At 33.9% G+C, this 15277-nt stretch overlaps 1 protein-coding gene across 2 annotated transcripts in view; it reads left to right on the top strand.

The window, feature by feature from the left end:
* FCHO2 (FCH and mu domain containing endocytic adaptor 2) overlaps nt 1-15277 on the top strand; it is a 113776-nt gene that overhangs the window by 80262 nt on the left and 18237 nt on the right. For both annotated transcript variants that reach the window (XM_053912740.1, XM_053912732.1), the window contains 5 exons: nt 144-186; nt 2530-2624; nt 6677-6780; nt 11625-11754; nt 15127-15238. In XM_053912740.1, the coding sequence (XP_053768715.1) occupies nt 144-186; nt 2530-2624; nt 6677-6780; nt 11625-11754; nt 15127-15238 (484 nt within the window). The remainder of the gene's footprint in view (nt 1-143; nt 187-2529; nt 2625-6676; nt 6781-11624; nt 11755-15126; nt 15239-15277) is intronic.

Raw genomic sequence — 15277 nt, 5'->3', positions numbered from 1 at the left:
AGCAGAATTTCAGCTATTTTAATATTCTTCACAATAGAAGACTTGTTAAAAGCTTATTTTTCTTTTTTTTACAATTGTTTAAATTATATTTGTTATTCCAGAATTTTTAAATTGCTTATAGTAATGAGGTAATTTTTAATTAGGTGAAGAGTTAACAAAATCGAAACCATCTGCTGCATCCAATGAGTAAGTCCCATGTTTAAATTTTTTTAACAAATACTTTATTTTTTGAGAGCAATTTTAGGTTCATGGCAAAATCTAGTAGAAGGTACAGAGCTTTTGTGTATACTCTGCCCCTACATATGCTCAGCCTCCTTGCTATGTATGGTAGCACATTTGTTGTAATTGATAAACCTGACTGACACATCATCATCATCCCAGCTCCATGGTTCACACGAGGGTTTGCTCTTGGTGTTATATGTCATGTGAGTTTTGACAAATGGATAATGATATGCCCACCATTATAGTTTTATACAGAACGGTTTGCTCTAAAATTCCTATTTCCTCCACCTTTTTATTCTTCCCTCCCCGCTACCTTTAAATTTGAAGTATCCTTTGTCCTGTTTTCTAGAGTTTTATTATCTCTGCAGTTTCAGTTCCAGTAGGATGTTGTGAATTATCCTGTTTCTTAGCTGTCAGGTTCCTGTGGAGTTTTTCATTGCTCGTTTGATAATATTTATTTTTTATAACAATTTTTAAAAAATTCATTCAATTGTATTTGGCCTTGATGGCCTCCCTGCTTCTAAACAAATGATAGTATTACAAGTTTATACATGTCTGTATTTCAACTGGTTATTCTCATGGAAATTTTCTCACTTTTTCCCTTCAATTTTGGCTGTGACCTTATAAAATAGACTGTATACTTCTTGAGCTTCAAAATGAGGACCTGCCTCAAGTTGAAAAAGGAGAGGGCTAGAAAGCATGCCAGCTGTTAAAAAGAAAAAATATTTTAAGCCAGTATTGCATGGGTCCATTTTCATTCTTTATCAAGAATACTTTCTTTTAATGTTTTTGCATGAGTAAAAGTAGACTTAATTAATGGATAGTTAATTAATGGGTAGTTTAAAATTATTTGATACTTTTCAAGCTAGGCACAAATTGAGTGTAGTAGTGGTATTCAATTGATTTACCATTTCTAAAGATAAGTTGTAGAATGTTTTAAAACTAGGAATCATATATGCAATTTAATTCTAGCTATGCTTTATCATGCAAAATATTGTGTGTGTCCTCGTAGATGCATGTTGAGATAATAGATATATTGCCTGTGGATAATTGTAACATTTTTATTATCTAGTGGGTCTGTTTTCTAAGATTTTGAAAAAATATTTTTTAAAAATAATGGTAGTTTGATACTTTAAATCAGGGGTCCCTAATGCCCTGGCCACGGACCAGTACTGGCCTGTGGTCTGTTAGGTACCGGGCCATGCAGCAGGCTAGAAAGCGAAGTTTTGCTGGAATTACTGCCTGAGCTCCACCCCCCGTCTCCTGAACCCGCACCTGCTGCCCCCTTCCTGAGTCCGTGGAAAAATTGTCTTCCATGAAACTGTTCCCTGGTGCCAAAAAGGTTGGGACCGCTGCTTTAAAATATTGTTTTAATGGGGACGTCATTTCTGTTTTTACACCTTAATTTTGATTTGTCAAGCATACATCAGTAAAGCTGGGAAAAATAATTTAAAAAAGAGTTGGTGGCTAAGGTCAGGAGCTTCAAGATCTAGAGGTTATATTCATATTAATGTTTGTGAAGAGCCTGAAGTTGAATCCAGAGAGTAAGTAGTACAGTGGATTTTAAGGGGTCAGTGGAGGAAAATCATTGGTGTGCATTATGTTGAGCTTTTTTGAAACTAGAATGTTGATCCCCTTGATGATTTTGTCCATAGCTTGGTTATATCTCATAAAAAGGCATGTCTGGCCCAGATACTTCACCAGACTGCCTTATTGGCTCAGGCCGTGAATTTACCAGGGAGCACACTGAGATAATTACATCATCTACTGTAGTGAGCAGATCTCTGAAGTTTGTATCAACTTGTTGGGCTCACTTGTGTACATGAGTACTTTTAAAAAATCCTTTACTCTCTTTCTTTGAAAGTAGCATTACTTTATAAAATTTCTATCTGATTTCACATTGCTTAGCACCTGAAATTGTTGTAGAATTAAGTAGCTGTGTGTTCTTAGGCTGCTCATTTAGAGACTCTGCTTTTTTTCATTTGTAAAGCTGAAATCATTATTTCCATTCTGACAGCCCCAAGAATTGTTAAGAATAGCACGGTGTGATAAGTGGGGATTTCTCTTCTATCCTCTCTCCCTTCCACCTTCAAACAATGCTATTGTAGATTTCTACTTAAAGCAGTTAAAAAATACCGGTTTATTAAATTTGTCAAGTTTCTTCACGTACTCCATTGGCAGAACATCAAACTTTTTAATCATATATGTTGAGCTATTATAATTCTGTGAAATAATAATAAGTGATTAGATTTTATACTAATAAAATATCCCTTTATTAAAATCCTTATTTTTAAAACACTATGGAAGGAAAGGGACCAGTGACTTACTTGCATGGGACCCTCTGTTTGGACCGTCTCTTGACTCATCTTCTTCAGCTTCACTAACTTCATTATTATCATCAGGTAAATATATGTATATTTGCATATATATTTTAAACTGAGAAATTTAGTAGTTACTTTTTCTAGTTGATTTACTCATTGCTTATTGTTGTACTTAATCAAAATTTTTTAAAACTTGTTTTCTGATCATATACTGCCAGATAACAGTAATTTTACACTGGTTTTGTTAACTTAGTTTAAAGACCCTATGGCTTAAACAATAAAAATTTATCAGATATCAACAGGGTTTTTTTCATTTATATATTTATTTCTAAGCATCATTCCCATATTGATGCCCCAATAACCTTAACGTGTATAAATAAAATTCAGCTGTATTTGTGCATTAATGTAACCAGTGCTTTCTTGCTGGACATTTACGTTGCATCTGGTTTTCTAATATTATGAACATTCATGAATATAACAAATTTTGCACACATGTCTCATCATATCCTTTTTTGGTAAAGATTTTATTTACTTATTTTTAGAGAGAGAGGAAGGGAGGGAGAAATAGAGGGAGAGATACATCAATGTGTAGTAGCCTCCCATATACCCTCAACTGGGAACTTGGCCTGCAAACCCAGGCATGTGCCCTAACTGGGAATCAAATTGGCAGCCCTGTGGTTTGCACTCTGGCACTCAGTCCACTGAGCCACACCAGCCAGGGCTCATAATGTCCTTATAATAATTTATCAATATAAGATTTAAGAGTCAGAAGACACACTCATTAATACTTATTGCCAAACTGCTTTGCAGAAAGGTTTTAGCACTTCCCAAGCAATGACTGAAAGGACTTGAATGCTTTTAAATTGTCTTGGCAAAAATATGTTGTTTCGCATATCTTCAAAATATAAATTCTCATTTGCCAACACTCAAAGCAGGCATCAAAAATGTATGTTTAATAAAACCGCTGCTTGTTCAAAGCAAGAAAATAAAATCACTGTTTTAAGTTGATCTTCAACTTTCTCAGGGATTTTAGAAACTCAGATTGTCAGGAACTTCTCTAAGATCATATAACTAGGAAATGATGAAGCGTAGATTCAAATGTAGATATTACCAGTTCTAAAATCTTTTGTACTCTGGCAGATTAACAGAACAGTAAGCCTTGTTGAAACATTTTATTATTAATAATAAAATGAACACTAGTATTTAAAATTAGACTGTTTAGAAACTAATATTTTTAAAATATTTTAATTGTATTTTAGGCAACCTTAACCTGAAATAATGTGTAATTTTGAAGGGAAAGTAAGTGGTCTGTACCTAGCATTTGTGAAACAGCAAGAAGTAGTCAATAGATATTGAACATATTCAGAAGTATCATCATAGCCTTTCTCAATGAGCATTTGTTAGTAATTAGTTTCATAAAAATAACCTTACCAATAGGTAGTATAAGGAAAGTAAAATTGTAAGGGAAAAGCTGAGGTTGTCCTTAAGTCTCTTTTTTGTTTGGTAATAATGTCAGAATGGTGTTTGTATGTAGAATGAAGAGGGTCCTAAACAATGTTTTTTCGGTTTTGTTAATAATCTTTTATGAATTATTTTTTCAAATCTTTAATAAATTTTTACATTGGTATCACAGAGGCTTCAGTTATGTTTATAACTCTTCCCTTTGTTTCTCACTATTTTCTTTAGCACAGTCTCTTTATTTTCAAGAAAGCATTCTCTTTTCCTCTTGCTACCTGTCTAAAGAATGTTTTAGACATTATTTATCATTTTCAATTCAGGTAAAAAAGTGATGTATTTTCATTCAGTGGTCATTTTATGTTTAGTAGCTAGGATATGGTAAAATATTATACTTTTGCTAGTTTTAAAATTCACTTTGGTATGCATTTTTAACCTTCCTCTATAGTCTGAAAAATAATGCCATAAATTATTTTGCCTTTCAAGGAATATTAGTGATATTGAAAGAGATAATTATTGTTACACGGTAATTAATAGCCCCACCAGAGAGCGCAAATAAGTTTCCTTTTCCTTCATGGTTGCAAAATCAGGGGCTTTCCTTTATTGATGAACTTGTTACAAATTCATCCCTCCAGGGGAGCTCAGACAGCATTCCAGAGATTGTACTGGAAAGCCGAAAATACCTTTGGGTTTCCTGATGCTTTGGTTGAGAGATTTGCCAAAAGCTGCATCACTGAGGATCAGAGTGGCCTTTGCCATAGTCTCACATGTCCTCAAAAATTAATGACAGAAGCTAACAATAGTGCTGATTTTGCTTCTGCAGCATTATCATTGCTTCTGGAGTCTAGATTAGTATGGGTTTTTTTGTTCAGATAAAGAATGGTGTGGGAAACAGGCCTTCTCTGTTCTCCCTAGGCATTGTCAGAGGGCAGGTGTAGATTAGCTCTTATCTCCTATGTTTTTATACTTTACAAGCCACTTTTTATTTCCTCATATATTGCATCTAATAGACATTTCTTGGAAGTGAGCTCCAATGTCAACATCACTATTACTACAAAAAAAAAACCCACACTATTAAAATACTTAAGCTTATAAATAATTGTAGTTATCTCCTTCAAAGGCTTCTGAAAGCAGTACCTAATTGGCATATGCAGAGAGATTCATTTATAATATATAAGTTTATTGTTAATTTGTAATTCATAGATTCATTTATAAAGAGTTCTATCAGCTTTCCCCAAACAGCAATTTCTGATTATCTGAACTTTACACTTCTGCTAGTCTTGTCTAACTGAGTCAGTCTAACTGCCATTCGGAGAGGCCACTTGATTGATCAGTAATGAAGTTAAGGTGTAAATGTCTGTTACGATAAGCTCTCTCGCAAGTTTGAAATAGCTGGAGTATTGTATTGGTCAGTGCTGGTTGCAATGATAATGAACACATTTTCAAAGTAAATGTGTCACAGCACCGGGAAGAGAGATGGCCCTCAGGCTGGTGCACATCTCTTCTAGTGTATAGCTAAAGTAGAGCATGAAAGGACTGCTGCTGGCTGCTCAAGGGCAGCGGCATTAGAAACTAAACTTGATTTCTTACCAGCTTTCTACTGTTTTCTTCAGGTAACCTAAAAGTTGCTTACATCTTTTCTTCCTTCATATGGTATGCTTCCTAGATGATTCCATAACCCCCGTGGCATTTACTTTCACTCCTGTGTGGACTACCTTTTTTCTTTAGGGCACTTCCTAACACCGCCATGTTCTTCCTTTTCATGCTTCCAATCCTCCCTCGCTGACCAGGGGTCCTCAGCTTTATTACCTCTTGTTTCTCATGTATATACTTAGGCCCATTTATATATTTTTAACTTTACACATCTATAAACTTAAAAAACTTAACTGAAATATATTTCTCCCCTTCCATATTATATTGTTCAGTTTCTGAATTACGTGACTTCTGATGATGTACATTTGAATTCCACTCATTAATTTCTACCATGATGAGAATTATTTTTGATTAGGGATACTGAGTGTTAGTATTTCTGATTTATTAAATTGCAAAATTTGCAACTACTTTTGAAGAACAGTAAACACTAAATTTATATAGGATCTAGGGAAAGTTAAGATACTATTTTCAACACTTACCAAAAATGAATTAGTGATATAGGGAGATTTTTTTAGTAAAGATAATTTTAATTCTTTTATCACAAAAAAAAATGTTATAATGTGGTTCAAAAAAAGTCAAATTGTAATTTTAATTAAGGGTTTTATTTAGAGTTCGTGTTCCTATTTTGAAGGCGGTGTTTCAAAGGCTTGCTCTTACATTTCTGTCTGCAAAGTAGGTGTATGGGCGATAAACTAAAGACCCTAGGCCTTAAATTGTTTGTTTACACCAGCTAACAGTTTTAATTTTTATATGTGTAAATAAATGAAACAGGAATACAATTTATCTTTGTCGGTTTTATTGAAAATTTAATGATTTTTTTTTCCAGGACTACTATTGGTAGCTTCAAAAAAAAGCTTGTTTGATTGATAGGTTCCTAGTATTTCACCAAATATCTATAATTACATTTTTAAGAAACTCCTGAAAAATAAGCTTTGAGTCCTAACAGTTCCTCTATAATAGAATGTCTTTATGTATGGATTGCTACTTACTAATGATGTTCTTCAAATTTCCCCCCCCTCCCCCAGCCAGGCCCACAACTCCTCTTTCTGTAGGTGCCATTGTCCCACCTCCAAGGCCTGCTTCCAGACCAAAGCTTACTTCAGGCAAGCTCAGTGGGATTAATGAAATAGTATGTACTCAGGTGTTTCTTCTTTTTAATTATAACTGTTTTGATTTAAGATACAAATGATATCTTTCTGTATGTCTTTTTACAGTTAAATGCTTGGGATTTTCTACTCAGTCTTCAAAGTATAGAAATGCTTTCCCATACACTTTCTTTATTCCCCCATCTTACCTCATTATCGTACCTCTGGAGCAAGACATTATTCACAAGGAAAAAGATTTCCTAACAAAGTTGGCACATTTTAGAAATACTATTCAGTACCCATTGTTTCACCGTTGAGAAGCAATTTTTATATAATTTTGCTGCAAATCGAATATTAAGAAAGAAATGATTCCTGGCCTTAGAAGTATACAGCCAGGAGAGTCCTGGAAGGCACCTAGTTCAGCCTGCTTTATTTTGTACATAAAGAAACTGTAATTCACATCACTTGATAGACTTGTACATATTACTATAAAAAAGAAAAAAACATTGGTCTTCAAAAGTTGTCAGATAATGAAAGAAATTTTATGGGCTCTCTTCAGAGTGAGGCTCTCCCAAACCACTCTTCTTGCCTCCGATATATTCTGCTTTGCTTTTATCTTCTATACTAATTGCCAGTTTAATTGCCAGAATTAAATTTCTATAAGTCAGACTTAATCTTCTTTTCCCCCTGATATACATATCCAGTGGTCCCTCATAACTCATGGGATTGAATGTTTTAGCTACATGTACAAGACTTTTGATTAACTGCATTATCCGATTAATTGTCCAGCTTGCTCAACTGCCTGCATTACCAGAGTAGACTGTCCAACTTTCTCCTCTTTGCAGCCTGAGTACAGCCCCTTGACACTTCCCACAGTTCCTCAGACACATCATGCTCTTTCATACATCCATGTCTTCTTATGCCTCCTCCATCTGAAACGCCCTTCAGTTTCCTTTAAGATCCTGTTAAATATCACCATGCAGGTAAAGTCCTATTTGATCATTACTCCTCCCCCAGTGGATTTAATCATTCTTATACCCATATACTTTGCTTATATATCTCTTAGTGCACAAATCACATTTTATTTCTCTTTCTCTCCCCTCACCAGCCATACTTTCTTTGTGTGTGTTCCCCTTACTGGACTATGCCATGGCCAATTTCATATCCTTATTACTTTGCATAATGCCTGTCATATGGTACATAGTTAGAAAATGTTTCATGACTAAATGAAGAAGCTTGAGCATCAAGTGTTGACATGGTGACATCTTTCTTTTATACCTTATCCCAATGAACAGACTTAGTGGAAGTGAAATTAAAAACTAAATACCAGCTGCAAAGGAGATGGTTATTTTTTAAGTCATACAGAAATTATTCCATCTTAATAACATGGGTGTTTACCAGATTACAAAAGCAATGCATGGCCCTGACTGGTGCAGCTCAGTGGATTGAGTGCAGGCCTGCAAACCAAAAGGTAGCTGGTTCAATTCCCAGTCTAGGGCACATACCTGGGTTGTGGGCCAGGTCCCCTAGGGGATGCTTGAGAGGCAACCACACATTGATGTTTTCTTCCTTCTTTCTCCTTCCCTTCCCCTCTCTCTAAAAATAAATAAATAAATGAAACCTTTAAAAAAGCAGTGCATAATTACATTGTAAAATTTGGAAAATAGAGAAAACACATAAAAAACATAAAAATTCCTTCTACATTTTACCACTCAAAGATTAACCGTTAACATTTTTATATATCCTTTCCTTATTATTATTTTTTTAAATCCTCTCCCGAGGATATGTTTATTTATTTGAGAGAGAGAAAAACATTGGCTGCCTCCCGGACGTGCCCTGACCAGGGATTGGACCTGCAACCTTTTGGTGTATGGGACAGTGCTCTAACCAGCTGAATTACCCAGCCAGGGCTCATTATTTTTTGAATGCATAAGTACTTATTTATTCAGAGATAATAAAATATAGTTATTAAAAGCACAAGTTTATTAGCCAATAATTACCTGAGCGACATTAGGTAGGTTTTTTATTTGGAATCTGTTTCCTTATGGGTATAATGATAAAAGGTTGTTGTGATACCTAAATTAGTTAGTTCAGGGTGGGGTAAAGCAGGTTTACAGTTGTTCATATGGAAAGTAATACAATAACAAATAATAATACAAGAATAAACTCTGTGTTTTGTGTACTCAGATTATATACCTACTTTTTCCCCATTGTCAAGTAGAAATGCTCAAAAAGTTAGTTATAGTGAGTGGTATATGTATATTTTTTAAATAAAAGGTGTTCTCTTGAAAATATTTTGAGAATGTCTTTCTGTATCGTGAATTATTTCATAGTTTTCATACTTCTTTAAAGTGGTAGAATTCTTTGTCAAATAATTTTATGTTAAGTCTATTAAAATAAGGGGGACTTTTACAGTTGAACTCTTCATCTCCCCCTTCACTTTCTGCCCCGGCCTTGAGAGCCTTCTAGAGACCACACTCTACGGGCTTGCTTCAGGGAGTACCAGTGGAATTGGGCTGCATAGTGGAAATGCTCTGGCTTCTACACTGTTGCCAGCATTAAATTTCCAGTTTTAGACATTTATTTGACATGTAATTTATTTCCAGGCTTCCATTATAAACAGTGTTTTAATGAATATCCTTATGTTTGTGTTTTTGCAGACATTATTTCCTTAGTAAAATTTTAAAAGTGAAATCCATGAACTAAATGGTATGCACATTTTTAAGGCTCTTGATGATTATTGCTCTATTATTGCCTACCAGAAAGGTTATGCTGATGCGAATTCTCTCCAACTGCACATTGGAGTGCCCTTTTCCTTGCATGCTTTTATGTGCACTTTTGTCAGAAGGTCTATAACCACACCTTCCCCACGCCCCTGCAAAGAATACCTCTGTGATCTAGGGCCGTGGTTTTCAAAGTGTGGTCCCAAGACCAGCAGTATTAGCTTCTCTTGGGAACTTGGTAGAAATTCGCTTTCTCTGGCTTCACCCCAGACAAATTAGAAGGTCTGGAGGTGGGGGTAGTCCAGCAGTTGTGTTTTAACAAGCCCTCCAGGTGATGCTGATGCATACTGATGTTTGAGAAACACTATTTTGAAGCAGCATTGTCCAACAGAAATAAAATGCAAGCAACACACATAATTTTAAATTCTCTATAGCCACATAAATAAGTGAAAACTGATATATATTGTATTTCATATATACAAATATCAATTTAACATATAACTATGAAAACTATTGAGTGTTTACACTATTTTCATGTGTGTGCTAAGTCTTCAAAAGTCTCTTTGTATTTTATAGTTACAGCTCATCTCAAATTTGGATTTGCCTCATTTCAGGTGCTAGTGGCTACAGTACTAGACAGTGGTGTTCTAAAACAAGAGAAAACCACTTGAGAAAAAAAAGCTGTTGTTGCCTTTTCCTAAACAATTGTAAAAGGCACATTCTGAATTGTAGGTTGTAAAAATTCAGCCACATCACATTGGTCATGAGGCCGTATTGTCACAGGATAAATGTTCCCCACAGTAGTTGATTTCAAGACTTTTTCCAAACTTGTTAGTTTCAAATCAACTGTTGAATTTACTATTTATTTGGCTTCATATCTTGCACTACCCCAGTCTGTCTGTATACATACATAACTGCATTTTTACACTTTGCTGTAGTGTTTCAACCTATTTCTTATAATAATGAGTCATCAAAAAGCCATTGTCTGGAACTAAGTTTAAAAATAGTTAAGTGGGGTTGGGGGTTTACCAATTATAAAACACTTTGGGCAGTACTTTCTAATTTTAACAAGTTTACATCTGTAAATTTATATTTATGCAGTGAAGAGTTGACTAATTTTAGCATATGAATGTTTACAGGGTTTGTTTTTGCCTTTTGTTTTTCAAGTCCCTCAGCTGAGGACAGGAATAATGTCTCATTCACTGCTTTGCATCTAGTACCTAACCCATGGCTTGATACATAGTAGGCACTAAGTAAATACTGTATTTATTTAATTCTTTTATAAACAGGAAAAGGTTATTTTTAAGTAAGCCAAATATGCCTTATTTTAAAAAGTGAAATACCTCAGGAAGTATTGTCTTAATGTATTATTGGAACAATTAGGAATTTGGAAGGAAAGAATTTATATTTGTTTTTATGGTAAATTAGAAAAGTGGAAAGACAGTAAAATTAAGACTTTTCTCAATCCTCTTTCTGGTGTTAACTTTCTCAAAAAGAAAGTATTAAAACAAATTATAAAGGAAAATGTGGAAATTTGTAAACACCAAAAGTAAAGGGCAAGCAGTATTTAGGGAGAAAATATTTGTAGCAAATAAAGTAATGGGTTAGTAAAAGTTCAGGTAACACTGTGTTCTCCCAAAACTAAATCACACAAAGCGAATACATACAACTTATAACAGGGAAAATGCCTATTTTATTTTTATCTATCAAATTGCTAAAAGTTAAAATTATTTTTTCCATCTTATAAGGCCCATCCATTCATTGCTGGCAAGGGTGCAAAGAAATATTTTCTTGTATTTTTAAGCAGTAAAGTCAGTAACCCTTTTGGGAAGCAGTTTTGGCAGTAAGTGTGGAAAGCCTTCATACTGCTTAAATTAATCATTTCACTTTTGAGAATCTATCTTAAGCATACTTTTTGATACACAGAAAATTATTTACCTACAAAGATTTTCTTGACAGCATTATCTTAAAATAAACGTTTCAGTTTTTAATATTTTCTCAAAAATTATTTAACCTGTGGCATCTCTAATTTTGAGGTATAAGAAACTCACATAAATAAATTTGGTTTAGTATATTAAAGTTAAACTTACCTGATACCTAATAACCTTTTTGTGATAAAGGAAGAATTGTTTTACCGTTTTGATAAATAACTTTTTGTTTTTAAGCCCAGGCCATTCAGCCCACCTGTAACTTCCAACACCAGCCCACCTCCTGCTGCTCCTTTAGCTCGGGCAGAAAGTTCTTCCTCTATCTCATCATCTGCTTCATTAAGTGCTGCCAATACTCCAACAGTAGGTAAGGAATTATTGTCAATTGCATGTGCAAGTTTGCATCCAAAGTATGATCAAACTGGGGTTTTTTTGTTGTTGTTTGTTTAATGGGTTGATGATGAATTTAACATTAGAAATTTGGGGGTTCTGCAAACATCTAGCATTATTAAACTAGGCACATTTTCCTATTCTTATTCAGTTCATATTATCTAAGTAGGAGAATTTTAACCATGTTTAGCACTGTTAAGAATACATCAAATTTACCTGAAACTAATAAAAATAACATTGAATATATACTGTAATTGAAAAAAATGCATCAAATTAATAAACTACTGACCAATATAAATGCCGTAGTTGAAGGCAAAATATAATGCAGCCCTTTCTGCTGTGCACTGATATTTGCATTCTTAAGAAAGTTTGTATTTGAAAAACAATTGATTCAATGGAAAAAGGGGGTTTTATGCTTGCAGTGAATTATTTTTTTCTACAAGAATTTAAATCACAAAGATTTAAAAGATATTAGGGCATAGCTATATAAACCTAAACCTCACCGAACATCTTCAGTATTACATCTAGATTTTGCTCAAGAGTTTTTTTTGTCATCACCTTTATCCAGTTTTTCCTGTAAATTCTGATAACAGTACCTTTCTCACCCACTGTTAGTACGATAAACAAAGCACAATACCGCTTAAACAAAGCAGCTGTGTTTCAAGAGCAACAACTTACTAAAATTGTGACCATCTCCATTGCCGCTGCTTCTAAGTAGTGATGGATTTATCCTTGATAATAAGCACGTCACTGATATGTACTAACTGAACATAATTCAGTAGTGCTCAAAGAGTGGTCCTTGGGCCCGCAGTATCTGTCTGCATCACCTGGAAACTCACTAGAAATATAACCTTTTAAATCAGAAACACTGGGAGTGGGACTAGCAGTCCTTGAACAGGCCTTCCAAGTAATTCCAATGCATGCTAGGTTTGAAAATCACAGCCCTAAGTAAGCTGATTTAATTATTATCTAACTTGATTTGTCAAAACTCACAGGGAGGAAATGCATCTTGTGTCTGTGGCCTTTGTAAAAATGGATTAAGTAATATAGGCTAAAATGAGATTAAAAAAAGATTATTTCTAAATGTTCAAACATGATGTTACCATCTTATTTTATATACCTTTGGGAGCATAGCATTTTTTCCATCTTTTAACTTTATGTGAACACAATATATAAATTTGTCCTTTTTTTGCTGTAACAGCAGTTTATTCTTGTTTTTAGTATAGTGGTTTTAGTTAATATTTTTTTTCTGCAGAATTTACATTTTAGTCATAAAATACATAGATGGGTCCTATTAGAAATCAGGCAGGTGGTCTAAACAAAAATTAGTTTTAGTTCTTTTCCATTTTCTCTAGATTATTCAGAAGGTTTTCTGTTTGTGATGGAAACTTTAATTTTGATTAAGTTGGTACGTAAGTTTTTAGTTTGAGCCACTGTGGGCAACAGAACCATAGATAGGTGACTCTGCCGATGAAGGTGGGATATGTGTGGATTTTGTACAACAAAGGTTCTTTAAATCTACCTGAAAGATTCTCTTTGTTTAGATGTAAATTTTTGACTCTGTTGTTTCTTGAAAGTATATTTTTCCTGCAATATTTTGTTTTATTTAAATACGATAGAAGATGATAATTTGATTGGGACACTCTCTGAAATTGAAAAGCACTGTGAGACTTCACAAGGTATTTATCAAAAGCAAATGTATGTGTTAACTAATGATCCTAAAGTGTATCTAAAATACTTCGTTATCTAAATTTTCCTTTTCCAGCACTGTGTGGTGTCTCAGAAATCAGGATTAACTCTTAAGGTTTAACTCTTTCAATTTTGTACTAATTATATACAGTTGCTGTATAAAATATAGCATCAGATCCCCAACTGTAAAAACACATTATTTTTGCATTATCTTCCATTTCTCTTCTCTTCTCTCAACATTGAGAAATATCAATAAGTCTTAACTCAAAAGCTACTGGAGCCAGAAAAAAAGTGGTTATAAAAGAAGCAGAAAGAATATTGTCAGTTAAGGCACCTTTTTCTTCATGTCTCCTTAGCAAAGTGTTTGGCACATACTAGTGGCTAGTAAATAACTATTGTGATTTTGTGAATAAAATTTTATGTTATTGGGTTTTTAATTTTCACCTAAAATTTATTGGGTTTTTAACGTTCACCTAAAATTTTAAGTTGTCTTGTTTGGTTGTGGGGTTACTTTTCCCAGTGGTGTAGGAGCAGCAGTTCTTGTTCCCATGCATTTGTAATTACTGAGCTATTTTTCTAACTATAAAGAACTTTCTAAGTCAAAATTCCTTCAAGTTGTCGAATACTACAAAATCTTCCTGGTCTCCAAAACTAACAGAAGGTCTTTCTGTTTGTAGGAGCTCAGGTTTAGTTGTGAGGCAGAGAAAGCCAGTACTGAGTTGTGTCAGAATTAATCCTCTAAGTGTAACAGAAGTAACTCAGTCTGTCACTCTAGGTCATCACCTCTGAAATAAAAATATCTGATGGCTGTGAACATCGTGCACCTTTATATAAATAAAAGCATACATTCAAATTTCAGAGGTATATGTTGACCTAGGTTATTCATTTTTTAAATAAGAATGAATAATTATAACTATTTTATTGACTTATTTTTATAAATTTCATCACATATTATATATTAAATGAAGGCGTAAATGGGAAAGGGACATTTGTGGGGAAAAAAGGCAGTGAACAATTTTGAAGAATTTTTCTTTTATGAGATAAACCAGATATTTAGTTTACATTAAAAAAAAAACTTGAATACATACATAAACTTTGTTTACATTTTATTATGCTTTTAAAAGACTATGCTTTATTATGATTTTACTCTAAAGATATCTGAGTGAACATTATGTAAGGAGTGTTATAAAAAAATGACGTTAGTAGTTACATTTATCAAGACAAGGTAATATGGGATTATAATACAGGCATTAGAGAAAGAAGAGGTAAAAAGAGAATTACGTATAACAAATAGAAAAATCCAGTTCAATGCCCTGATGTATGCAATGGGTAGAACTTGAAATAATTTAGTATCTGATTTTGACGCCATCGTTTAGTAATTTTAGCTCTTCAGATGAAGGGCTTTTTCTGTGACATTCCTGAACCCAACCCTTCTGTGTTATTACATTTAAAAGAAAAACTCATTGTGATGTTTTTCTGATTTTTTTTGTCCTTTGTATTATTTTAAGCTATGTTTTTAACCTCCAGATTTTACTTGGGGGGCATCATCGAAATCAGTAGTAGAGTTATTTGTGACAAGCTAACATTGTGACTATACCTATCTTGATATTTAATACATGTTTTTCAGTAGGACTTAACAAGTGAATTGTATGTGCTCTAGGTGTGTCACGAGGTCCCAGCCCTGTCAGCCTTGGAAATCAGGACACCTTACCTGTGGCAGTCGCTCTGACAGAATCTGTTAATGCCTACTTTAAAGGAGCAGATCCTACCAAGTTAGTTTTTAAAAAATACAAATATGTGTATGTTGGAGG

This window comes from Desmodus rotundus, chromosome 1, assembly GCF_022682495.2.
Source record: "Desmodus rotundus isolate HL8 chromosome 1, HLdesRot8A.1, whole genome shotgun sequence".
NCBI lineage: Eukaryota > Metazoa > Chordata > Mammalia > Chiroptera > Phyllostomidae > Desmodus > Desmodus rotundus.
The sequence above is the reverse complement of the archived record's forward strand: the minus strand, read 5'-3'. Positions and strand labels throughout refer to the sequence as shown.